At 42.4% G+C, this 27,901-nt stretch overlaps 1 protein-coding gene across 1 annotated transcript; it reads left to right on the top strand.

Annotated features, from left to right (window-relative positions):
• Nucleotides 1–2,488: 2,488 nt before the first annotated feature.
• On the top strand, nucleotides 2,489–27,169 carry lsamp (limbic system associated membrane protein). Its single transcript, XM_051128797.1, has 9 exons — nucleotides 2,489–2,555; nucleotides 2,701–2,952; nucleotides 4,345–4,497; nucleotides 13,022–13,273; nucleotides 20,621–20,746; nucleotides 22,447–22,578; nucleotides 22,670–22,790; nucleotides 24,637–24,785; nucleotides 24,901–27,169. Exons 1-9 carry the CDS (start codon nucleotides 2,489–2,491, stop codon nucleotides 24,996–24,998), a joined length of 1,350 nt encoding a protein of 449 aa, XP_050984754.1. The 3' UTR covers nucleotides 24,999–27,169.
• The last annotated feature ends 732 nt before the right edge of the window (nucleotides 27,170–27,901 follow it).

Here is a 27,901-nt window from a genome sequence, read left to right as displayed (position 1 = left end):
AGAATTAACGTTACTAACGTTTTTTTGAAGGAAATGCGCTCGGCGATCCACAGAAATGCGTCTATGTGATGCAGCTTCACCTACAGCAGAAGGGTTTTTATGCATCTTTGCAAATTCGCCTTTCTTGATAATGTGCTAGTTAGCAAGTTTTGTGGCTAAATGCAGCTAAAATAAACATTACGACTTGTCACCCCACAGTAGACAGGGGCGGGGTGAACAGAGCTCATTAGCATTTAAGGGAACATGCAACAGAACGGCTTGCTCTGAACAGGGCTGATTTTGACAAGGTAAAAAGGGTGTTTTTTTTACACTACCACTGAGAAATGTTAAGCAAAGTATGTTATAGAGTTCCCATTACAGTGTCCGATGGCCCGGGGCCAGCGTGAAAGACGCTCAGGACGGTTGACGAATATGTCACTGGTCCGATCGGGCCACTGCCGCGTCATCACGAAAGTTTATCATGTGCACGTGTTTTTTAACCTTGACAATTTAAAATTTTAAGCGATCACAGAGAGACGCGTCTCTGACGGACAAATAGCCTACAAAAGTATTAGCTTTGTAACTTTAACAATGATCAATACATAATTTATACAGTGGAGACAGATGCACCGATCGACCGGACATATTTAAACCGATCTCTTGTTCTGGGCTTGCACAGGGACTGCGTGCAATCTTCTTTCCAAATGTCATGTGTAGAAATATGACGAACTCTTTAGGCATCCCTTAACAGAGGCCAGAGACCCTAAAGAGAAAACCTAAACCCTAAACCTAGACCCTAAAACAAACGCAAAGAGAAAAAAATACTGTAGCAGGCAGAGCAAGATCACAGTGTATAATGCGCGAAATATTATCCTAAATATTAAAACTGTGGTTTATGAGAGTGTGTCTGTGAGGGGAACTGACTGTTTACATGGCGTTTTCTTTTCATTTGCTCATGTATGATGTATTTAAAGTTGCGTTCATAAGCACAGACCTGCTTTGTTTACAGTGGTAACCATAGAAACGTAAGAACACTGTTAATTCATAAGCGCCACCTGCTGACAAACACTGAGTTTGCGTTATTTAGTCTGTCTGCTGTTTTTCCCTAAAGCATCTTGTCATTTTTAATAAAATATTAATAATAATTACATTTTTTGAACAAACAAATAATGTTTGGACTTTAGTTAGGCTAATAGGGTTAAGTGTGGTATCGAAATTGGAATCGAGAATTGTACAATTTTATTTGGTATGTAAAATTTTGGTGTCATAAAGCCTTATTTATTCAAATAAAAGATAACATGATCACAGCAACTGTTTAATTTTTTTGTGGTAGGGCCACTGGCCCGACCGGGTAGAAAAATCCTTAGCGTTGAGCCCTGCATTAAGACCCTAAAGAATCATACCAACTTGTGGAAAATGGGCATCTGATGACCCCTTTAACATTGATGGGATAGTTTACAAAAAAAATTGTCATCATTTATCGCCTCATGTCAATCCAAACCTGTACGTGTTTCTTCTGTTGAGCAAAAAACAAAGATATTTTAGTTTCTGGTCCCTGTTGACTCACATAGTTTGGAATAAAAGAGTCTACCATCAACTGTTTGATTCCTCACATTCTTCAGAATATCTTCTTTTGTGCTCAACAGAAGAAACTCGTTTTGGTTTGGAATGACATGATGGTGAGTAAATGGTGACAGAATTTTCATTTTTGATGAACTATTACTTTAACATGATATTGTGAGTAGAAAAAGGTTAGGAGAATGTTGACCTAACCGTTCTAATCACAAGAAGAAAACTGGACATTTAATGATTTAGAAACATTGAAGATTACTGTTCCACAGTGTTTCGAGATCAAATTTGTTAGCGGGTGTTTTTGATACTGTAGATCAGGGGTGTCCCATCCTGCTCCTGTAGAGCTGAGCTCCAACCCCCATTAAAGCAGCTAATCAGGCTCTTACTAGGCATAGTAGAAACGTCCTGACAGGTGTGTTTGGAGACCCCTGAGTTACACTGGATACCGTCACTGTGAGTCTGACACGAGTGTGAACCTGCCAGAGATCGTCTCTCATTCCTTTAATCGTGTCTAAACGCGGATGCGATCGTCTGCGTGGACTGATTTCTCCGGTGTGGATGTTGCGCGTGTGCGTGTGGATATGAATAAAGCATGAAGCGAGTGTGAGTTTGACAGGAGCGACGGCTGCAGATGAAGCGGAGATGGCATCCGTTATGAGCGACGTCTACCAGCATATTTCCAGTGACAGTTCAATCTCACGGCCCGTATTTTTCACAAAGCGCTCCGTATAGCAAACGCCCGAGATTTCTGGCCGCACGAGCTCGTTAGCGCCGCGTTCCTCGCCGACGTGAGCTGATGAATCTAAATGTTAATTCATTCAGAGACTGTGGTTAGAATCTGAAGAGCTTCACGAGTCAAACCGCACAGCCTTGAGATTCCAGCCGTATTTAAGCGAGTCGTTCATTATCTTCACTAACCCGCTTTTATCCGGCGAATATGTCCACCAGCTGTCGGCGAGATCCGCCCGCGTCTCCGATCGTAACCCCTGATCCCGTGCCGAGCTGTATATCTTCTCTTATCTCTCTGTAATCTCTCCGCAATTAACCGTGCCGCTCCGCCGTGTTCTGCTCCGGCGCGATTGTCAGTCAGAACCCGGCGTTTCTCAAGTACATAATTGAGGAAAGTAAAGCGCTAAGCTCCGCCATTAGCCTCGCCGCAGCCAGCGGCCTGTGAAATAGGCTCCACTTCACGGCGCGGAGACGCGCGGCACATCCATCTGGCCTCCGAGGGATCGGCGCGCTTCACGCTCGCCGCGGTACAACATCTGGCCCGACGCGAGCGCGTTCGCGCCGTTCCGCTCCGGACGCTTCCTGAGGCTCTACGCCGGGTTGTCAGAGATCGTGTGCCGACGGGAAACTTCCAGGAGCGGCTCTGGGACGTGATTGAGCGTTTACACACTCGTATTGTTCACCAGAAAATGCCTCATTGTCGGCCGTCTGTATGGATCGGCGCCGAACGCCGTGTTTCCATGGCAACAACATGATTTGAGCATTCAGTGCAGAATAATGCAGTGCAGCAGCAGCGTTCGGTGCCGCCGGTTATTAGAGCCTCTGCGTCTCTCCGTACTGGATCAACGACGCTAAATGAGGCTCTTCACTGATCTGACCGTTTGTCTGTCGTCAACGAGACTCATGAGCTTCCTGCTCTGATCCGACAGCGGCTTGTGTTTAATTACAGTGATCAGATGAACTGAGCGCTCGTGCATGTGTGTGTGCGTGCGTGTGTGTGTGTGTTCATGTACGTCACAGAATGAACACAAACCTCATTCGGGTGATACTGAGAAACTTCACCTCATCAGCAGAACAACACACACATCATCTCATAGACTTACATTGTTTTTCTCTGAGGTTAATGCAGTTGTCTCATGGTCTGACCTTTGACCCCTAGGGCAACCTTTGCAAAACAATAAATTTAAATACGCTTTTTAGTTGTTCATTTCATGGCATCTGTGCCCTTTTGGAAACTTGATTTGTTGATTTATGCATATTTTTAAGGCAGTTGTCACAATATTTCACTGCATTAGTAAGAGCATTTGGCCCTCACCAGTACAGTCACACACACACTTGTGTTTCTATCACTGTTGTGTAAAGCAGTGTGACACTCACAGTCGTGCCGCTGGTGTGAATATGTGTCATGTGATCATCTGCGGCCCAATCGGAGGCGTGATGATATTCAGATCAGCTGCTGCGATTCTCATCCTGAAGCGAGAAAAACCCAGAACACACACTGATTCTCTGGAGACGCAGAGGAAATGATTTGAGAAATCACACACAGTCTGGTGGTGTTTCTTCCATCATCTCCTCTCGCGGCCAGCAGAAACGTTCATCTACGGACATGAGCTGATGCTAACGCCAGCGCGGCGTGTGCGTCAGATCTCCGGGGCGTCTGTCATTCATTCGGGCGATAACACCTCCACTATAGCAGCCGCCGCCGCTCCCACACGCCATCTGAGCGCCGCACATTAAGTCATTTCACCTGCGGCGGCGCATTTCGTGGGCGCAGGGAAAAGTGATGTGCAGAGACCTCGGACGAAATGAAAGGCATCCCTCACCGCAGCTGACAGCGGCACAAACGCGCACACTCCGACACGGACAAACCGGATTTAACGCTCAGACGCTCGTCCGTCAGTCGAGCCGTAATCGCTGCGCAAAACAAAAGAGGAGCAGGATTCTCTGGCGGAGCCCTGGAATCGGGTTCCTCGAGAGCGCGGGAGGCGGCGCTGGGCCTCCGGACGAACCGCACAAATGCCTGATGGGTAATCGATATCTTCGACCTTCTCTCTGTGTCTGTAGGGCGTTTGAGCTCAGCGACTCCCACCGCCTTTACTCTCAGTGTTGAGCCTCAGAGGAAACGGATTCATGCTGCTGGTCGTTGGATGCTTCAAGTTAACGATGTAAATGAGTTTAAACATCAGATCACCTTCGCACAACCAGTGGTGTTTATCTGTGAGACGCGCTGCTGTTTTGAGGATGTTTGTTCTCAGTGATCTTCTGGTCTGTAGATGTGCTTCAGGTTCCTCCATCAATGTGCATCTGTGGCGGCTTCTCTTTTGTGCATTTTATATACTATTATAGTACTTGGTAATCATTTTAATAGTCTTTTATTTTTGTATTTTCATTTTAGTTGAAGTTTTTGTGACTTTAATTAGTATTTATTTATTTGTTTCATTTAGGTGCCAGCACTCCTCAAAATAAAGCTTCCAAAATGTCCTTTTCCCATCGATGTCATGAAATCACTATTTTGCCTCCCCAAATAACCTTTCAGTGTTCACTTCCTAAAAGAACCATTTTTAGTCTTAGTGTAAAGAACATTTCTTCCATGACAACTCTCAGCAGATGTTATCGTGGTAATGGATATGACAATGTTAATGTACTGGTCTTGGCAGAATAGATCTGCTGCGCTGCTGCTGTTGGTTATTGCTGTAGTTGTAGATTATTTCTGCTGCTGCTGCAAGCAAATACAGGAACTTGCTACTGCCAAAGCATATGGCGAGACGCTGCTGTGAGTATTCAAGACACAATCGCGTACAAAATAACCCGTAGCAGATCTATACAGGTGGAGCTGGGGAAGGTGGAGGGTTTCAAAGGCTCAAGTAAACCAGCCATTTAAAGGTGAAGGTGCAAACTCATTGGCTGCGGACGTAAACCAAGCGGTATAAGGCTGTGAAAGTCATCAGTTACGTTAACAACCCCTAGAGTTTCATAAAACCACTACCATTTTAGTCATGTAAAGGAGCTTTTTCCTCTATAAAGAATTTTCTGTACAATAGAATTGCAAGGCAACCATTGAAATTTTTGTTTCATTTTATATTTACAGTGCTGCCTAAAAGTTTGTGCACCCGTTAGAATTTTCTGTATTTCTGCATAAATATTGACCATTAATCAGATTTTCACACAACTCCTGAAAGTTGACAAAGAGAACCCAAACAGACAAATGAGATGAAAATATATAGTTTGTCATTTATTTATTGAGAAAAATGGTCCAGTGTTTGTGAGTTGCGAAAGTATGTGAATCTCTAGGATTAGCAGTTCATTTTAAGGTGAAATTAGAGTCATTTGTTCAGACGTGTTATCAGTCAATACGATGACTATCAGGTGCCAGTGTACGCCCTGTTTTTAATAATTAAAGAACAGGAATCTATCAAAGTGTCATCATGTTTGTGGAAGTGAATTATGGCCTGAACAAAGTAGATCTCTGAGGACATCAGAAAAACAGTTGTTGCTCATCTGGCTAGAAAAGGTTACAAAACCATCTCTAAAGAGTTTGGACTTCACAAATCCACAGTCAGACAAATTCTTTACAAATGGAGGAAATTCAAGACCACTATTACCCTCCCTGTAGGTCGACCAACAAAGATCACTCCAAAGCAAGACTTGTAATAGTCTGCAAGGTTGCGAAGGACCTCAGGGTAACTTTTAAGCACATAAAGGCCTTTCTCACATTGGTTAATATTAATGTTCACGAGTCCATCATCAGGAGAACAATGAACAACCATGGTATGAATGGCAGAGTTGCAAGGAGAAAGCCACAACAACAACAAAAATACACTGCTGTCGGTCTGCAGTTTGCTAAAGAGAAATGTTTTGCTATTGGAGAAATGTTTTGTGGACGGACGACACCAAAATGAAGCTTTTTGGGTTTAAATGAGAAGTGTTATGTTTGGAAAAAGAAAAACCCTTCATTCCAGCATAAGAACCTTATTCCATCTTTGAAACATGGTGGTGGTAGCATCACGGTTTGGGCCTGTTTTGCTGCATCTTGGTCAGAATGGCCTACAATGAATTCTATATTATACCAGCAAATTCTAAAGGAAAATGTCAGGACATCTGTCCATGAACTAAAATCTTAGAAGAAAGTGGGTCATGCATTATAAGTCATTATACCAAAGAAATGGTTAAAGAAGAACAAGGTTAATGATTTGGAACGGCCGAGTCAAAGTCTGGACCTTAATCCAATTGAAATGTTGTGGGAGGACCTGAAGCAGCAGTTCAGAGGAGAAAACCCACCAAAATCACAGGGTTCAAGTGTTTCCGTGCCGAAGAGTGGGTTAAAATTCCTACAAGCTGCAGTGCGGGAATGATCAACGGTTACAAAACATGTTACCTGCAGTTATTGCTTAGGGATCACAACAGATACTGACAGCAAAGATAAAGTCACAAATATTTAACACTGGATTGTGTTTCTCAGTAAATAAATGACAAAGTATAATTTTCTGATCTCATTTGTTTGATTGGGTTCTCTTTCAGGACTTCTGATGATTTTCAGAAATCTGATGATGTTTTGTGTTAAATTTACGCAAACATGTAGAAAATTCTAAAGGGTTCACAAACTTTCAAGCAGCACTGTATACATTCATTCATTTCAACTCTATTTTAGTTACCAGCGATGATTAGTGATAGTTTCTGTGTTTCAGTTTTCGGTAGGAATAACGGTGGTTAGCAGCAGGTTGTGGTTCAGGTCTGTCAGCGCTGCAGTTTGTCTCTTGAGTTCTCATCCGTCCATCCGTCCGTCCGTCTATATCTGTGTTAATAATTTAGTGTCTGCAGAAGTGCTCAAACTTCAGAGAGAAACGAGACAGAATGAAGCGGAGCTCTGTGACATCGGCATCAGCGCACGCTTCAGACGAGCTCCGAGTTCAGGGTTATTGAAGAAATCCTACCGGGTGTTTAGTGAAGGATCTGCAGAAAATAATTACAGGAGAAACTGCGGGTCACTGTCGGCTTCGGCTCCGAGTGCTGAATCTGTGTCAAACCATCCACCCAAAAAACTGCTTTATCATGAATAATTAGATTAATAATCCATTCCTCAGTGAAAACCTGAATATGTGTGAAGGTTTCAGAGCAGCTGGTGTGTGTGTGTGTGTGTGTTGTAGCTCTCATAAATGTTCGGCAGCTCCTCAGTGTCCTCAGAATCTCACTGAAGTTGTGTTTTATGTGTCAGTTCTGCAGCATATGCTGTTTTGATTGATTTTCTAATAATCCAGCAAAGAGCATTGAAAACCATCTTGACAAAAGCAGTGTAGGTGGTCCAGAGACCAGGAGAAAAAAGAAGAAAATCAAACCTTCTTGCAGTTCGACATCAGCAAAAACACAAAGAACAGGAACAAAGCAACAGAATTCAACATCGTCATCGCTCTGTTCTGCTGGAAAACCATTTCACATGAAACAGAGACGCGGTGGAGTGGATCGTGTTTGGTTTGACACTGTGGACACAAACACACTCATCTGTTCGTCGGGACACTGAGGCGTGAGGTTGGGCCGATGACGGCGTGGTTTGTGTAGTAACGGCAGCGCGGATCTCGCAGATGCAGTCAGTAACGCTTACGATGCTGTTTAATATGAATCGCACCTCTGAAAGAGTGTTTTTACTCATCAACATCTTCAACACTGCTGAACAGATGCTCTTCATAATCCAGCCTTCATCATCCTTCGTCTTCACTAAACACTGCTGATTTTATTGGGGTTTGAGTTGAATCGGTCGCTGCTGAATGATCAGATTTCATCGTTTTGTGATTGTTAAACTTGAACCCTCTGTGATTTCAGTATAAAGCAGTTGTTTCTTGTTGCTGAAGAACTGCAGCATTTCGAGCCTCTTCCAAATTATAGTTTGAACAGATGACTGAATAAATTATATTAATAACTTGTGAGATTTCTCTCTCAAATCGTATTTTGCGGACTCTTAAAATATTGAACTGTGAAGCGTGTGATCAAACACTTTCATGATGCATGATGTCAGAGACTCACCACTGAACTGAACTGTAAATCCAATACAATACACACATTATAATAGAGACTCACACTGATGCTGTGATATTTCATGCATATTTATGTTTGTTTCTTTATATCCCGTGTAAACGTGATGCTGATGAATGAGGACGCACGGTCAGGCTTTATTAAAAATATCATGATAATTCTTACGCATTACGCTGTGGATGCAAAACTAATCGATAATGGAAATAATCCACAGCAGACTCCATTATGGATTAGTGGCGAAGATCTGCGGGTCACAGAGGATCTGATGCGGGAAACTCGAGCTGTCAGCAGGACGGGAACTTTGTGAAGAGCTTCAGAGACGCTCGTGAGCGGTTTCATGTCGCTCGATCTGTCAGGTGCGCTTCAGAGCCGCTTTCCTCTGAGAATAGACTGTTATATTCACACCAGCATTTCCATTTCCATAACAGTCTCCGTTAAACTTCACTGAGCGATGACTCAAACAAGTGATATTTTATAGAACTGTATTTGGGATTATAACATATCATGTAAGACAGTGTTATTATGATCAGATCAGGATATTATGATGCAAAACATTCCGTTTCAGCCAACGTTCTCTCAAAGTGAATGAAGAAACATTCTTAACATGAACAAAAAGTTGTCCAGGCCCATATTCTAAAAGCTTCTAAGAAAAAGCTCCTAATTTATCTGAAAAATGTCTACGAATGTGAAGAGTGATTCAGGAGCAATCTGAGCGAGGAAAAGACAAAACCTTGCTGGGTATGACGCATTCTTTTGAAGACTGTGATTGGTCATTTGAGAAGAAAAAAATGGTTCATAGGATTGAACCGTTCAGTCAGGCGACTTTCATTCAGTCTATGGATCGTGATGTTCTGTGCTTCACGATCTTTGACTGCTTCTTTCAATACTTTCATAGGCATGTTTGTATCCACCTTAATTACATCCAGCCCTCATGTTTTTTAGTATCCTCTTCTTGTCCCGCTGACTATGCCGAGCACAAGATGTTTCCGAGGAATTATCTCAGAAGTGTGAGAGCTGCTGCTCAGTAATTTACGCACCAGTGATGTCAGTAGATCACGCTCTGTCTTGCTTGTAACTTTTGATGTCCGAGGCATTTGTAGCATACGTCTCGAGCACCACCGGTCAAAGGCGTCAATTCTCCTTCTGAGTGTCAGCGTTCCTGAAAATTGGGGAAATAATTGCATATATATGTGTTTGTATGTATGTACATATGCCTTGTGTCAGAGATGTTCTGTGTTTCTCTAATAAGGTCACAAACATGATCCCTGCATGAACTAATCTAGCGTCTTATTAACTCACTGTCATTCATTGTCTGCGACACATTTCTTCTCCGTCTTTGTCTTTCAGCCATTTTCTCCTCTGCTAAAGAAACTCTTAAGCCTCTTAAAAGTCCTTCTTTCTGCTCTTAACACTTTTTGACCTTAAGAGCTTTAAGATGTTTTGTGAATAACTTTTACCTTTACTAGGATTTTCTCTTTATTATGAAGGAGAAATTCCCATTTTTCTAAGAATTTTCTTATAATTTTGTCACTAGTAGCAACTCTTTGCACTAAAAATTTTCATGAATACAGGCACAGCTCTTTAATAACTTTGTCAAAGCATTCGCACAAACATGTTAATGTCCAGCGCTGATAGAACAATCGGTAACACTTTACTTGAAGGGGCGTGCATAAGACTGACATGACACCTTTATAATTGTGACATGACACATGTCATGAATATGAAGGAGGTTTTATGCATGTTTATGAGATGTCATTAAGTGTCATTTGCTCAGTTATGTCATTTTTAATGTAAAGATGACATAGTTTGAGATGCCTTTATCATGACAACTTGACATAAACCAATACATCATAACCTGTCAGTGTCTTTGTCATGATAACTTGACACTACCAAGACAACATAACCTGTCATACATTTGTCATAAACATGACATAGCAGATTTATTATGAAACCTAATAAACTACTTAGCTTTATGGGTTAACATTACATTAAACTGTCATGTGGTCATGGGACCAATTATAATTGTGTTATTAATATTTTTCTGACGACTTTTTTTTTCAGTTGTACAAATTTAATTGATCATTAAAATGTCATTAAGTGCTAATACTCTGTCAAATAATTTTATAACAGTGTCATTAATATTTTTCTTGACCTCAACTACAGTGGTACAAGTTGAATTTGTCGTTAAAATGTCGTTAAGTGTTAATACTCTGTCAAATTATTTTATAACAGCATTATGAATATTTTTCATTTCATAATGTGTGTTTTTTTGTTTTGTTTTTTTAGTTTCCTCCAACAGAAGGTCAGATAATAGACCATTTCAAATGTTGTAAAAAAAAAAGATTAACTGGTGTTAGAGAAATAAATTCAATCATCCAATAATAATAATAGTAATAATAATAAATAAATAAATAAATAAAATAGTATTTTATTGCATTTGGGGAGCGATTCACCCCAAAATTAAAATGAAAACAGTACAATGGTGGGTTAAGTCATGCAGAGTTTGGTCCATATCATTGCAAAAACAGTTAATTGCATCATGGAAAAGTCTAACCAAGACACCACCATAATAGTGCAAAAAAATCTACATTTTGAGAAAATCGCCTTTAAATTTGTCCAAATGAAGTTCTTAGCAATGCATATGACTAATCAAAAATAATTTTTGGATGTATTAACGGTAGGAAATTTCCTAAATATTTTCATGGAACATGACCTTTACTTAATATCCTAATGAATTTTGGCATAAAAGAAAAATCAATCATTTTGACCCATACAATGTATTGTTGGCTGTTGTTAAAAATATACCTGTGCTACTTAAGACTTGTTTTGTGGTCCAGGATCACATATTTCCAACATATATAGCTGTCATATAGTACAAAATTGTCTTATTAATGTCAAGTTGTCATGACAAAGGCATCTCAAACAATGTCATCTTTGAATTTAAAATGACATAACTGAGCGAATGACACTTAATGACATGTGTCATAAACATGCATAAAACCTCCCTCATATTCATGACATGTCATGTCATGATTACGAAGGTGCTATGTCAGTCTTATGCACGCCCCTTCAAGTAAAGTGTTACTGAACAATCTCCTCTTAGTTGAACACTCATCTGATGTCCATCTGAATCTTTGTATCAGAACATTCAGAGAACAAAAGCAACAATCAAAAGTAACGTTCCCAATCTGTCTGCGGATTGATCCAATGGAATGTGCCTTTCGCGTAAGCAAAAAATAAAAAAAAGCATAAATGTTGAGAGAATATTCAGAAAGAACAATAATGTTGGCAAACCGATTATAGAACGTATATAAACTGCTCTGCTGCAAACACATTTAACCTGTTCAAGATCAACTAACCACTAGTGTTTACTGTTCAACATGATGACGAGAGCGACCGCACACAAGAATCAGTCATTCACGTCTCTTAATGTCTTAATAAAGGTTTTGTTCGTCGGTAGTTCAGCGGGAATGACGGCCGTCTCTGCAGGCCTCATGAGCAGCTGGTCTGGTCTCACTTGAGTCTCCTTTAAAAGAGAAACAGCTTCATCTGTGAGTGTGAGTCTGCCGAGACACACGAGACCTGAGAGAGCAGCAGAACATCCTGAACGACGCGCGTCTGAACACGCCTGCGCCTGCGCGTGTGTGAGCTGATTAAACTCATGCTGCAGCTCTTTCTGTCCGTCCGTCCGTCTCTCACTGCCTCAGCAAATCTCCTGTCTGTCTCATTAGTGTCTGACACACCGGCTCCCTCAGGCGAGCCCACAGCGACTGTCCAGCACACACACACGCTGAGCTGCTCGTCAGACGGGTGGACAGACAGCAGCGCTGTTGTGCTACAGACAGTCCCTGCCGAAGAGACAGACAGACGGAGAGAGACAGACAGGTGTAGTTGTCTGACAGCTGCTGGTTAACAGAGTCTCTCAGCGGTTTAATTGGAGGAAACTCAGTGTGAGCGAGTGGAGATCAGCCAGAACCGGCCCATCATGGACAGGAAGTCCTGCGTGTGCAGCTCACACTCTGTCAGCCTGTCTCTCTTCGATTATGTTCTCGTGAACGCGAACGAACGCATCCGTAGAGCTTGGCGTCCGCGAGCGAGGACGATTACAATCCACGCTGGAATATGAACGAAAACCTCACCGTTAAAACCCATTCTCATCTGTTTCTGAAGATTTCAGTGAATACACACTGTAAAAAATGATTTTCAGAGCTGTAAATAAAACATCTACATCTAAAAGGAAAGTACTATTTCAGTCTTTCTACTTAAAAAATTCACATTTAAAGGAGTAATTCTGCCAAAAATGAACATGCGCTGTCAGATTTCATCAGATTTGCAGAAATGTGTCTCACCAGTGGATCCTCTGCAGTGAATGGGTGCCGTCAGGAAGCGTTATTATGGATTATGGACTTGTATTTGAGTTAAAAACGTCTTGATGATGGATTTGTTTCATCTTTTGTCTTCTCAAGATGTGAACTGATGGACTGGAGTGGTGTGGATCACTTGTGGATTATTGTGCTTTCATCACCTGTGCGTTATTTGGCGTTTCTTTGTATGTATTTGTATGAATTTATTAGCAAATAGTTTTTTTTTTCCTGCAGTCTAGTGACGCCTGAAGGTTGCTCGTCACTCATAACACATACGACGGGCTCAAATCTAGTTTAGGGATGACGTGAGTGTATCCGGAGCTGTCTGTCATCTGTGTGATAATAACCTGAAGCCGTCTGTCTCTCTGTCAGGTGTTATGTGGACGATAAGGTGTCTAAGGTGGCCTGGTTGAACCGCTCGAACATCATCTTCGCGGGCGAGGACAAGTGGTCCCTGGACCCGCGGGTGGAGCTGGTGACTCAGGGTCAGCTGGAGTACAGTCTGAGGATACAGAAGGTGGACGTGTTCGACGAGGGGCCGTACACCTGCTCCATCCAGACCAAACAGCAGTCCAAGACGTCACAGGTCTATCTCATCGTTCAAGGTGAGCGCCGCACGACTGACAGGCTGTCAGACCAATGACAGCTCATCATCTGTTAATCCTCCCGCGGAAACCTCCCACTCGCTCCGTCGGCGAGAGATCGGGCGCGTGGTGATTAGCTGGTCGTACGGGTGGGCGAACTGGCAAAAATATCCTACCACGTTTTTTTTCAGGCAGAATCATCTCATCACGACTCTTTTTCACATCGCTTTCTAAGAGTTACTGAGCAGCACAGCCAATAATTTCACTATTTAAAACATCCAGCTCTACAAGGGAACAAAACATAGAAGGAAAAAAATGAATGACAGACTATTCAGTCAAAGCACAGGTGGGTGATAATATATTATTTCACTTTATTTTATTCATTATTTTATCCTTGTTAATGAATTAAGAAGAAACAAATGCAAACATCAGAGCAAAAGCAATATGAGAGCGATACAGATGAAATAACCGGCTTTCATTTTTCAGCTACAGTAGGTCTGTTTAACCGCAGCATTCAAGTGAGAAATTGAATAATCAAATGTAAAGATAAAACACTGCATAATCTTTACTATATTATTCAGTCGAGAGCAGCGAGAGATTTATTCTGTGTTTTCTTGTTTGACTGACACGAAAAACACAGACGGCAGCAGGTTTATTAGGCTGCTGTCACTTTAAGGCCGAATGCACGGATCCAGTATATGACACGTGCAGTGTTTTCACAACTGTTTACATTCGCTACATCAGGCGTCACCACACTCGCTCCTGGAGGGCCGGTGTCCTGCAGAGTTAGGCTCCGACCCTAATCGAACACACCTGAACCAGCTAATCATGGTCTTAATAGGTACACTGGAAACTTCCAGGCAGGTGTGTTGAGACAAGTTGGAGCCAAACTCTGCGGGACACCGCCCCTCCAGGATCAGGTTTGGTGACCCCTGCACTACATGAATCACAATTATTGTCATTTTTCGATTTTTTTTTACATTTTGTCAGAATCAGTGCACTTTCACATAAGCGCACCTCTTGCAAATTTCAAATTTCGTCACAGCAAACTGCGCGAACGACCGCACGAAAGAGAACGGACCGGCTGTAAGACGCTGTTATTTGAGCAGAATATCTCAACAGAGACGGCTAAACTCAAGCTTACACGTTTGTCGGCGTTTCTTCAGTAATACAGAGCGCGTGTGCAAATAGTTGCCAGGTTTGGAAGTTTAGGGTAAACCACTGTGCAGAGAATATATCGATTGAAGAGAAAAGATGTGATTGGGGGATATAAACTTTTGCTATCTGGCAACCGCAAGCTTGAGGAGGCTTGTAGCCAAAGCGAGATAACACAAATGCCAAATAAAAATGAAACAGCTTCAGGATAAACGTGGAAAATATTGCAGGCAATTATGCTTCATAAATCAAGAGAAGCAGTTGACATTAACATGCCATCACCGGGATCTGCTCAAGCGGATCGGATCAATCGATCAATCAGGACACGGCACGTTTACACTTGGCGACGTCAACTGACTTCTCTGGAGAGCCAATCGTATCTGTTTCCCACGCAATATTTCAATAATTCTGCGGAGGATGGCCTGGTGCAAAGTCGACTCGAAGTGGTGGGTTTTCTTTTGAAAACCATTTTCAGTCAAGGAAATTTTTCAAATGAAAATAACTGTACGAGTCTCACTAGTGCTCCACGGCCTCTGTCTTCTGACAGTTTGGGAAAGAGGGCGTTTCGTGTCACGTCGACCTGTGAATGCAGACACGATGGCTGGATTGTTTACATTACACTGAGATTCGATCACAATGTGTCCTCGACTACCTCTGGACCAGGACACGCTGATCGGATAACATTCCGGTCAGAAGCGAACTCGGGACGCCTGTTGCGCAGCGGCGCTGTATTTCGGCACCAGAGGTTGCGTTAGACTTTAACATTGTCCTTCATTTTGTCGGACAGGGTTGTAAAAATTCCGTCATAATCTATTATTACCCGTCATTTTAATTTTCATATTTTAATTATTATAACATTTAATTGCTTTTATTTTTGTTCATTTTTCTTTCTTTTTAATTATGAACCTGTAGGACGATATAGGCTTATGCATTTATTTTGAAGAGAACAGATGAGACTGTGTAACACACCCGCAGTGACAGCGATTTTAATATAATCTTATTTTTATGAAACCATATCAATTCATAAATCCAAAAGATCTTTTGATCTATACTGTTTTCAGCTGATGAATGAACAGTAGTGCACGTTTGATATGAAACAAAATCTCAGATTTCAAATTTAACCTGAAAGACTGCTAATTTTCAACACTTTTTAAGATGACTGAAAGGAGGTAAAACCAAAGTGAAGTATGGACTTGCTTCACTCAGTCAATTATAAAAAAAATCAATATCGGTCGATCGCTGTTCTTTAATGTGGCGTGCTAGATCGCTGTAGCTAAAGTGGCTAGGCTACTCGCCTGTGCGTGATCAAACGCATAACAAAACATTCGTTACGGTTTCGTTTTTGTTCTGGATCTGGTGCTCTGCTGCCACACTGGAGCGCTGTTGCCACCAACTGGACAGGAGTGGAAATTACAGTTACAAGTTACAATAGGTCACCTTCAGTGTAATCTGTCAAAATTAAATAGCACTGATAAAAAAAAATTCCGTCAATGACGGACAATTTTTGGTTAATTTGACCTCTGGTCGGCACCCTGCCCACAAGGCTATCAGCTCTGACCTGATATTTTTTTTAAAAATGTATACTAAATAATGAACAGTTTAACTATGATAATCCAAAAACAGCTCTAGAAGTGCAGCTGATAGAATTATGATACTAATGATCTCTCTGTGACGCAGATAGGTTTTATTAACTCATGATCTTATATGCTGCTGATTAGCGTCTGAACACTAGATGGCGTGCGTGTTGATTTAGCGCGAGTGTAACGGCGCTGATTTCAGGTGTTTCTCGGTCCAGTGAGAGTCACGTGTCTGTCGTCAGCTCAGCGTGTCTGTGGAGCGTCGCGCGCTCTCGTCTCTCGTCGTCTCCCACACCGGACCGCTAATTAGCGTGAGGTCGGACGCAGCGATGGAGGATCCGTAACTGAGCGCGTGTTATTTAATCCAGACGTGTTACAGTGTCGGCCGTTTGTTTGCCTCTCCTTAATTACCCAGCGTTCGTTTCGCGCGCGCTCCTCTGTCTCTGCTGATGAGAACGTGTTTGGACAGAAACACTCTCACCTGCTGTCAGACGAATCATTTAAACGTGTTTCTGCTGAACATTTAGGAAACCGAACATAAATGTGCGAGACGGCGGGACGACCTGCTGCGTTACACACGCGTGAGATACTGGAACTCCAGACACGCTCGCGCTCAACGCTCTGCACTGTGGTTCTGCCTGAAAGTGTTCAGGTGTGACGATCTCACGCTTTCACACTGCAGTGCTAATGAAGCACATCGGTTTGGGAGACGATGACGATGATGATGATGCAGCGCTGGTCTTCACATCGTGAGTTGGCGCCGCAGTGATGAACAGGCCGCTTACGGCTTCTTCTGCCGTCACACGCGAAGGTTTTCCGCTCTGCTGTCGCCCGCGTTCGTTCGCTCTGAAGCGTTTTTGGCAAAGCGCAGGCGAGATTTATGCCCGACGCCTCACGGGAGGAGAAAAACGCCCCTTCTTGTTTTCTATGCAGGAACATGTTCATTAGTCTTTTGCGTTGTATGGTGCAGTTTTGTTTTTGCAAAATCATAAATCTTTATACAATTAGAGAAGATCCACTTGGCTGTGCAAGTTTCCCTCAAGATTAATACGAGCAGCTCTGCTGCGCAGCGCAAAATAAAAGACGCCTCCTGACAAAATAAATTACAGGCAAATGTCGTTCATCTTCAGAATCGATCAAACTCCGGAGGTTTATTGTTCTGGTGTGCAGTTCAGACAGAAAGGAAGCGTTCGCTCTGTTCGGCCGCAGACCGGAGAGGGTCTGAAGCGCTCCGAGCTGGTTTTGATTGTGAATGCGGTGTGATGATGTTCATATAAAATGAGCTGAAGTGAAATATTGATGAAGGAGCGCGAGCAGCAGCGGTGGCTCAGTATAAACTCACTGTATCTTCATTATAACGATGTCTGTCTGTCTGTCTGTTTGAGGTTCTTCTGCTCTGAGATGCGCTGGTACTGATGAGGGAATAACGGCAGAATGTGAATATCATTGTTTGGTTCAAGACGTTCACCAGTGTGTGTTTGCAGAACAAATATTCCTCATCTGTGAGTGAACGCAACAACTTAAACTCGTTGAGGATTGAGGCGTCTTTCATACGTCACTGGATGACTGGACGTCACTCATTTCTGTTTCCATGGTAACAGCGCTTTCTCTGATTGGTGGATCTCTCTTCGGGATTATGGGTAGTGTTGTTATGAACTGATTTTAATATGTGAAGCATTAGTGGATCTCCGGGCTAGTTTTCATTCGTTTGACTAGCGTTGCTTTGTTGGTTCTATATTGTTGGTGAATGTTGTCACGTGAGCGCGAGCGACTGCAGTCCTTTAGAGAGTGTGTGTGTGTGTGTGTGTGTGTTTGTAATGTGTTAGAGTGACTCTTGCAGTCATTACCGGCTGCAGCACAACAACAACAGTAACATGTAATTATCCTCATTTCCTTCCCTGTGATCCGAGACTTCAGTCTGTGTGTGTGTGTGTGTGTGTGTGTGTGAGAGAGAGAGAGTGTGTGTGTATGTGAGCACAGTTATACTAGGACTAGCTCTTCTGTGTGTTTAGTGTATTGTGATTGTTAGGAACATTAACCCTGGTCAATATGTGTTAACACCCCTTCACCTGACCTGTGACCTCTGACCCTGTGCTTTAAATCACTGGCTGTTCAATTACAGTAGGCGACTGTTTTCTAATGAGAGCAGCTTTTTTCTTCTGTGTTCATACTGGGTCATGGAAATATTTTTAGCAGTCTGAGATATTTACCAGCTTAAAATTCTTCTTTGGCCTGTTTCGTCTCTGGAGGAATATTGTGCAGATCTTGAGCTTTCGGCTGGTTTTTGAGATCAGATGGTTTTTTCAGGCACCTCTGGCTTACTATTTTAAATGAAGTATAACTCATGAGCGCTATGATCACGTACCGGCCCTAATTCAGTGTGTTATATAAGCGCAGATACGGACGCTCCACAGTCTGTTAGCTCTGTTTAAGGTCAGGGCAGCTTTACTCTGCACTAATTCAGAATTATAAAGGCTCAAGTCACATAGACATTTTCTAATTATTCATTTTTCCCTGAGGTACACTTATTATTAAAAATGTTTTGCTGTACCTGTAAGGATTTATGTAAATGATTTCTGTTGTAATTACCTAAACTACACCGTGGCTGAATAGATTTACTCAATAGGACGCCATAATCAGAAAGATTTCTTTAGTTGTTTTTGTAGGTTAGTTTCAGTAATGGCTTGTAAATTAGTTTTGAGTTGTGAATGTTTTTTTGTTTTTTTTCTCATAAAGGTCAAGGAAATCAAGAAATGTCAATATAATCCATATGAGAAATGTCAGTTATGTCATTAGTCATTTAGAATATGTGTAATGTCCATCATAATGTCAGTAATATTCATAATTTCTAGTGCTCAGTAACATGAGTAATTTGACCAGTATTAGTAATGTCAGTAATATGAGTAGTGTCAGTGTTAGTGAAGTGTTTTTGGTGGAGGGTCTGACAGATGTTTCTGTGTGAAGGTCATGATGATTTTCACTCATGAGGCTTTTATGAACTAATATAAACCTCATAAACTACAGCATAATGAGCAGCTGTTGAAGGTGTTTTCAGGTGTGAGAGCGACTCGGGTCAGCAATTATGGGCCAAAAACCCTGAAATGACGCTCTGTGTGTGCGTGTGTGTGTGTGGTTTATGAGTCTACTCTTGTCGGGCTGGAGAAACATGTATTTCTGTATGAGATTTTCTTGTCAGTCCTGCTGCAACTACAATTCCAATTTCATGCATGTTAGAGAGAAAGACAGAGACGCTCTGAGGAAAGAGAGAGTGTGTTTGAAAAAAGAGAGAGAGAGAGTTTTATAAAGGCAACAGTGATTGGTTAAGGAGAAAGCAGAGAGAGACGGAGCGAGAGAGTGGAGTGCGGAAGCACTGCTGCGAGAAACAGAGTCAATCTGCCACCTAGTGAACATCATTTATCAGACACTGACAACACGTCCGTCCATTTACAAACCTACAGACAGACAGAGACGGACGCCTGAGCTCTTGATCTCTTCACGAGGAGCTCCGAGATCTCACACTGGCCTCCTGTTCAACATATTTTTAGCATTTTAGTTTTTCCCAGCAGTCATATTATATAATGTTAGTCTGGGTTGCCATGAATTTTGATCATTTCCACCCTCTCTTCCTGTTATTTACCACTGTGCCTTTAAAAGTTCTGTATGTAAATGACCTCAGCTGGCTTCTTGACGTGTGTAATAATCTCCTTCGCTGCTCTGTGCAAACTGCGGTCAGCATTCATTTTGCAGGCGTCTTTGAACCTGATTTACAGAAGTCTTTTATTGAACTCCTCCCTCAGTGTCATCGTTGTATTGAGTGTGTGGGGGAGGAGACTGGGGCGGGATTAGTGTCCGAAGGGGCGGGGTCTGTGATTAGAGATCAGCGTGGCGCAGCTGAGCGAATGTTCACAGATGAAGATGTGATGAACACTGGGGTGTAGGGGGAGGAGACTGGGGTGCGGTTTAATGCGGAAGGGGCGTGGCCTGGGATTACACAGGATTTTATTCAGAGATTAGAATGAAGCGACAGATGAATATGTGATGAACGCTGTGGTGTGGATGAGTTTGTCGGGGGAGGAGACTGGGGTGGGGTTTCAGGTGTGAGGGGCGGGGTCTGATCAGAGATCGGAATGACGGCGGCTGAACGAGTGATGACAGACACAGATGAATGCGTTTGAGCGCTGCAGGAGGCAGATGTGCTGCAGATGAATCTCTGTCTCTCGCCGCTGATTTATTGCAGGTTTGTGTTGCTGAAGCTGCAGCTCTGAGTTGGTGTTCGTCTGGATCTCGGAGTAAATCAAGAAAATGACAGAGCGCTTCATTAAATGGCGTATGGTTTTGATGAATATGTGGGATTGTGTGCGCATTGATCAGACGTGTGTTGGAATAATGGATGAGTGTGTCTGCGGCTCATAACAGATGATGTGTGTGTGATATTTCCACACGCGTTTGGTTTCATTGCTGCTCTGCAACATTTCGCATTAAACGCAACAGAGTTTATCATGAGTGTGTGTGTGTGTTACAAGGTCAAACGGATGTTTTTGAGCGACATTCTGATGTGTGTGTGTGTGTGTGTGTGTATGCAGGAACACAAATCTCCCAGCATTCCTCAGCATTCTGCTCTGTTTTTTTCTCTCAGTTCCTCCCATCATCTATAAAGTTTCGGAAGACATCACTGTGAACGAGGGCAGTAACGTGACATTGACGTGTTTGGCCAATGGGAGGCCAGATCCCTCCATCACCTGGAGACTGCTCAACCCGTCAGGTGAGAAGCAGCCAATCAGCTGCCAGCAAATCTCTTATTAAACTACGTGTGCTTCAGGTCATGTGTGTTGTTGCAACCACATCACATCATGCGCAACACCCTAGCAACCACCCTAGAACTACCTAGCAACCGCATCACAACACCCAGAACACCCCAGCATCCTCCTGTCCTGTCGGTGTGAAGTGATCGTGGGTTCGGTGTCCGCATGTCCTTCAGACTCACAGGAAGAACCTTCAAACGCTCTGACCTGGATTCTGTCAGCATGTGCTCTTTCTGTCAGACAGGAAGTCGAAAGAGTGTCAGCGAGAGAAGTGTGAGTGTGAGTGTGTGTGTTAATCAGCAGTTTCATGTTCACAGTGTATCTGTTGTCCTGAAGATCTTTCTCATCGACGTGCTGGGAGCCACATTTACTGAAAAGAGCTGAATGCTGTTTAAAGTATTGACCCTCTGTGTGTGTGTGTGTGTATGTGTTGATCGATGCTGTAATGGTTGGAGATCCTCTTTTCCACAGAAGGTCACTAAAGGTCGGAGACAGAACCTTTTAACAGCTGGAACATTAATCAAGTGTTATCAGTGTTTGCTGTAACATTAAACCAGCGCTGAGTGTCTCAGTCAGAGACGTCATGCATCACGTGACTGTGATCGAATCGCTTCAGTTGTGTTTCTTAAACACTGAAAACCTTGAAAACACGTCCAGCCCACGTTTATTCTCTCGGATAGTCCGAGACTCAGCAGAAGTTTATTGGCCCCAGCAGCACGATTTACAGCTCAGATCTCACACATTTACACTGAAGAATTCATGTTAGCGATGAACACGAACACAAACTGCTCATGTCTGCTGTTCACACACTCACTCACCCGCTCACGGCACATGCGTGTTACTGTATGTGTACGTTTTGATGATTTCCTGTGTGTCAGACGTCAGACCTCATCATCTCATGTATGTTCATCCTGCTCATTAGCTGATCATTAACACCATGTAAGGAAGAACAAGTATTAATAGATGCATTAAAGAACACAGACGTGTGTGTGTGTGTGTGAGGAATAAACTACAACGGAAGTGTGTTGACATGAATAAATGCGCATGAGAATCAGGAGGGGGGGTGTGTGTGTGTGTGTGTGTGAACATTATGTGTGTTTATTGTGTGTCTGTGATCTTTCAGTTTTGCTGAACTTTGCCAATTTCATGGTTTTACATAAATTAGTATTCACTAAATAAATGCATTGTGCCTCACTGTGGTAAATGATGCTCATAAATAAAACATGAATATGCAGATGAGCTCCCCTCCACTCACTTGTGTTCTGAAACGCTTTTCAACTTCCTGATGAAAAGCTGACCAAATCAGAGTGTGTGTGTGTGTGTGTGTGTGTATGAGAGAGAGAGAGTTTGGAAATGTGTTTGTGTGTGTTTGTGATGATTAAATTAATGATGAACATGATCTGATCACTGAAGCTCCTGATGGTCTGATGTTCTGAATCTGTTGCTCATGTTCTGTATCTTCAGCTCAATCTCAGCAGTTTTTTGTGTTTTATTGGTGTGATTCTGTTCAATCAGATCTGGTTTGTGGATGTTGCTGGAATATTATGATATTTCACTATATATGATGTTAGTGCTGAAGTTAGTGATGTGATGCCTGTGTCTCACGTGCGCCCTCTGCTGGATAATGATGATGATGGGCGTGTGTGTGTGTGTTTGTCAGCCGAGGCTCTGGACGTGGGCGAGTATCTGGAGATCTCTGGGATCGTTCGCTCTCAGGCCGGACGTTACGAGTGTAAAGCGAGCAATGACGTCTCCACTCCTGATGTCAAATACGTCAACGTGGTGGTGAACTGTGAGTAGATGTTTGACGTCAGACTGTGTCTCTCATCCTGTGTGTGTGAGATCAGACTGTGTGTGACATCAGACCGTGTGTGTTTCCACAGACCCGCCGTACATTAAGGAGGTGCGGAGCTCCGAGACGCCGGTGGGTCAGGCTGGAGTCCTGCACTGTGAAGCTTCTGCAGTTCCTCAGCCTGAGTTTGAGTGGTACAGAGACGAGCGCCGGTCAGTCGCTCAGAGAACACAGTTATTCCCAGAACGTGCAGGATAAAGCAGATAACATGCGATACAAATAGAATGTTCTGTTTAGTTTGTGGAACATTCCTCTCATTTCTCCTAACGTTTCTCTGATCTCTGTTCTCAATATCATTTTCTCACAGTACAGTAATCATCAAGCCCATATGACAAAAAATGTTTTCTAATATTTTTCAAATATATTTCACAAATATATATTTTGCTCTCCATGTATTTCAGTTCAAGAACATGTAACGTGTGTGGACATGCAACACGTTTGACTTTAAATAATGAATAAAGTTTAAATGTAGGCTATGAACATTTTGGCCAGAAAAAATTATATATATATATATAGGGTACAACGTTGTATATAGGGTACAATGGGGCTAAAGGCAGCTTTGATACTATTTTCCTCTAAACCACTAGATGGCAAAAACACATGGCATAGCACTTTCCAAAACATCCGCTTTTCAGGATACATGTGCAAATTTGCCTGATCTTTGATGCGATCGCGGGCAGCGGAGCAAAGTCAATTTGATGTTTTTAAAAATGTTGTAGATTTAAAGGAGAAGTCCACTTCCAAAACAAATGTTCACATATAATGTGCTCACCCCCTTGTCATCCAAGATGTTCATGTCTTTCTTTCTTCAGTCGTTAAGAAATTATGGTTTTTGAGGAAAACATTTCAGGATTTTTCTCCATATAATGGACTGATATGGTGCCCCGATTTTGAACTTCCAAAATACAGTTTAGATGCAGCTTCAAACGATCACAAATGCAGTTGTAAACGATCCCAGCCGAGGAAGAGGGGTCTTATCTAGCGAAACGATCGGTTATCGGTTCATTAAAATAATACAATTTATATACTTTTTAATGTCAAACGCTCGTCTTGTCTTACTCTGTCTGGACTGTTTTTGTTCCGGTTCATGTCAGTTAGTGTATGTGGAAAAACTCCCATCTCATGTTCTCCCTCAACTTCAGAATCGTCCTACATCACTGTTTTACCTTTTTTGTTAAGGGTGTTTGATCTTTGCATGTTTTCTTTGTAAACACTGTGTCTGTTCTTCTGCAGTGATGGAGGATGATGTTTGAAGTTGAGGGAGAAAATACGATTGGAGTTTTTTGACATACACTAACTGTCTTGAGCCAGAATACACAGAGTTCAGGGAGAGAAAGACTTTATTATGAAAATAACTGATCGTTTCGGTAGATAAGATCGTTTACAACCGCATTTGTGATCGTCTGAAGCCACATTTAAACTGTATTTTGGAAGTTCAAAATCGGGGCACCATATCAGTCCATTATATGGAGAAAAATGCTGAAATATTTTCCTCAAAAAAACATAATTTCTTTACGACTGAAGAAAGAAAGACATGAACATCTTGGATGACAAGGGGGTGAGCACATTATATGTGAACCTTTGTTTTGGAAGTGGACTTCTCCTTAAAGTAGCAAATGAGAATCACTAAAATTTTTGAATATATCTTGAGACAAAGGTCTTCTTAATGATTTTCAGTTTTGTTTAACAGTTTTTAAATAACAAAAGATTGTGTAAAAGTATGGTATTTGGGGAAAAAGCACCCCTGCTGTCGGGGCTAAAAGGCACAATAATTAACGTGATAATTAATAGACAGCTGACTTTTTCATTTGTTGACACGACATTGTTAGATTCAGATGGTAAATATCATATATTATGTTGGGTTTTCATCTTAGAGATGGTTAGAATGAAACCATCATATTTAAAGGAGAAGTCCACTTCCAGAACAACAATTTACAAACCATTTACTCACCCCTTACAGTAATAATGATCTGTCAGTGTTGTGTTTGTGTTTGTCAGACTGTCCAGCTCTCAGAGCGTCAACATTCAGATCAGCGGCTCGCGTACGCTGCTGGTGGTGGCAAACGTCACGGAGGACGATTATGGAAACTACACGTGTGTGGCTACCAACAGACTGGGAATCCACAACGCCAGCGTGTTCCTCTACAGTGAGTCTCACACTCACACACACACTGATGCAGCTGAGCATGTTGACCAGCAGATGTCGCAGTTTACCAACGAGTACAGCTAACCGGTTCCCTTCTCTCCGTCTCTGTCTCTCAGAACCTGGCACGGGGCGGGACATCAACGCCTCGGGCTGCGCGTGTCAATCATTCTGGCTCCTCCTCCTGTCCGTTCTCTCGGCTCTTCTGAAGTGTTAATGTTCAGCTCTGAACGCTGATCATCTGATCGTCTCAGACTGTTTCCATCCGTCCATCCACGCTCACCGTTACGCCCCGGCAGGACGACCGTCTTATTATCAGGAAAAAAATATGACATGGAGAAAAGAAAGAAGGTGCTCTTTTTAAGACAAGAATATTGTCATTTAACCGGTTTCAAGCACTGACTTCCAGTGACGCCTGTCTGTCTGTCTGTCTGTCTGTCCGTCCGTCCGTCCGTTCGTCTGTCTGACAGTTCGAGTGCATGTATGTGATTTGCCGCAGAAACCCGGAGCGAAATCACCTAGAGAAATGGTTCATTTCATTGTGTTTTCCCATAATGCTCCGCAGCCTGTTCCGAAATCTGCCTAATGTAAACTAATGAAAGAGCGCTAGAATCAATCACGTAGGGTCGTTCAGAACCGATGACTAGCAGAAGGGACTGAAACACAGTATTTTCTGCTGGTGGTGCGTCGTTCGCGAAGATTCTCTGAGATCAGAACAATCACGGGACGTTTGAGACGCTCGCGTCCGTCGGCGTTTGCGACGATCGGTCGGAGAATCTTTTCACAGAGGCAGAACACACCCCGCCCCCACACCCGTAGCTCCGCCCACACGCACTAAACCCCTCCCACATCAAGCGGATCTGCGGGTGTGATCTCCTGTGAAAACCCGAGTCATCAGAGAACTCTCTCTCTCTCTCTCTCGTGAAAAACGATTGTTCTGGTGGGAAACCTGTAGAATTCCGTGGAATGATTTTTACCGTGTGTGTGAGATTCGCCCAAAAACACACGTGACCTTCATGTCCCGAACCTCGTCTTCTGCGTGTCTGTGAAATCGTATGAACTCTGAATTGTACGACACCAATGAATGCTTCGCTTCGATTCGCCGCTCATCCCGTCGCGTCGTTCGTCTGTAAATATTCTTTTGAATCGAATGTCCTCAACGTGGAAACGAAACGAATCTTCAGTTCAGGTTTCTTCGTATGTAGTTCATTATCTGCGGTGGCGCTTTGATGCTTCCTGTAACGAACTGAAATTAGATACTAAACGTAAAGATTTTTAATACAAATATTTAAATATCGCGTTCTAAAACTAGATTTACCTTTGAAGCGGCTGCACTACTCTTCTTATTTATAGAGACTGATCATTTCTGTTCGTTAGTTATTATAATAGTAGTTGTACAGAAATGAGCTGAATTCACTGACTGCCAAACGATTCTAGAAAACGATATAAAACAAGCCATTTTAGAGATGATTTACAAACACACCGAGTCCACACACACACACGGTAGTTTGCTTTGTCGTCGAATTCGTGACGCGTCCGTCCCAGATTTATTTATTTCCAAGTTCTCCGAGAGCAGGTTGTGTGTACGCATTCATTACATTATTAAAGACGTTTTATGAAGTATTATGAATCCCTCCTGGGCTTACAGCAGTGAGCTCTTCAGCCCTTTGATTGACAGCTCTCTCAGCCAATAAGCTTTTAGCGTGTGAGCTCTGATGCCTTGATTGGACGAACCCGCGCGTGGCTCGTGCGTCAGTGATCGCGGGCTCGGCGTCTGGATTTTAAGGGCTAGTCGTGCGTCTCCTGTAGTCTCTCGCTCGTGCCCTGAACGCCAGTGTTTGGGTTTGATCCGATCCAAAGTCAAGCGTCCTGAAGTCCGGATCAGGACGGTGTGTTTTCTATCTGAACGCCTCTGTACAGCTTCACTGCAGCGCGCGTTTAACACTTACACTCAGTGAGGATCAGCTGACTTTAATTTCACCATGTTTAGTGTGTGTGTGTGTGTGTGTGTGTGTGTTTTTACTCCTGTAACATGACAAGAAAACTGGACGGTGTTTTTGTCGATCCTCTTTTGCTACGGGACGCAGGAGTCTCCAGTAAGAGATTTTCCGGGTCGTTCGACTGACATCTTCATGAAAAGCAATGAACATTTTCTAACTGTGTTTATTTACTCTAAAATTACCGCAGTCATTTTTTAAACCCTTCTGCTCTGTAAAGAACTCATGAAGTGTTTAAAATGGAAATAAAGTCATTTGTTGTATTTGAGAGTGGGTTTAAGAAAAAAAAAAAGAGATTGTACTTTTTGGTGAGAAAATGAGGCTTATGAACTCCGTTAATCATGTAACATGCAAATAAAGGAATATAAAGATTGTTAGATCTCCCTTTAAATGGCTGTTGTTGTTTTTTTAACTCTGTTGGAAACCAAAGGTCAGTGTAAACGTCACTTTTCAGAGATGGCATGAAAACCTTCAGACATCTCAGAAGTCATTTCATTTAGTAATAATAATAATTTAAAAAAAAAAAACTTAATCTTTCCAAGTCTACGTACACTCATACTCCGATCCGGTCCTGGAGGGCCGGTGGCCAGCAGAGTTTGGCTCCAACCTTAATCAAACACACCTGAACCAGCTAATCAAGGTCTTACTAGGTATACTTGAAACTTCCAGATAGGTGTGTTGAGGAAAGTTGGAGCTAAACTCTGCAGGTCACCGGCCCTCCAGGAACAAGTTTGGTGACCCCTGTTCATACTCATACATAACTGCACATAAAGGCATACAAACACCTAAAATACTATTTGGATTCACAACTAACTATTTACCCAAGGATCCAGTGATTTTTTTATGTTCATAGACATCCCATACATACAAATTAAAAACTTTTTGAAAAAAAAAAAATGATTAAAGGGGTCATCGGATGCCCATTTTCCACAAGTTGATATGATTCTTTAGGGTTGTAATGAGAAGTCTATAACATGCTTTGGTTAAAATTTCTCAATGGTAGTGTAAATAACACCTTTTTTACCTTGCCAAAATCAGCTCTGCCAAAATCATCCTGTTCTGGTCGAGGCTGCTTTAAACGTTAATGAGCTCTGCTCGCCCCGCCCCTCTCTTCTCTCTGTGG

This window comes from Labeo rohita, chromosome 15 (assembly GCF_022985175.1).
Source record: "Labeo rohita strain BAU-BD-2019 chromosome 15, IGBB_LRoh.1.0, whole genome shotgun sequence".
In the NCBI taxonomy this organism is placed as follows: Eukaryota; Metazoa; Chordata; class Actinopteri; order Cypriniformes; family Cyprinidae; genus Labeo; species Labeo rohita.
The sequence above is the reverse complement of the archived record's forward strand: the minus strand, read 5'-3'. Positions and strand labels throughout refer to the sequence as shown.

Bases quoted from the DNA above. Each gene is read 5' to 3' on its own strand.
- lsamp (XM_051128797.1), top strand. From the start codon at position 2,489: ATGTCCACCAGCTGTCGGCGAGATCCGCCCGCGTCTCCGATCGTAACC. The intron at 13,274-20,620 runs GTGAGCGCCGCA...TTTTTCTCTCAG, and splicing joins GGTCTATCTCATCGTTCAAG to TTCCTCCCATCATCTATAAA. The intron at 24,786-24,900 runs GTGAGTCTCACA...TCTGTCTCTCAG, and splicing joins CGCCAGCGTGTTCCTCTACA to AACCTGGCACGGGGCGGGAC.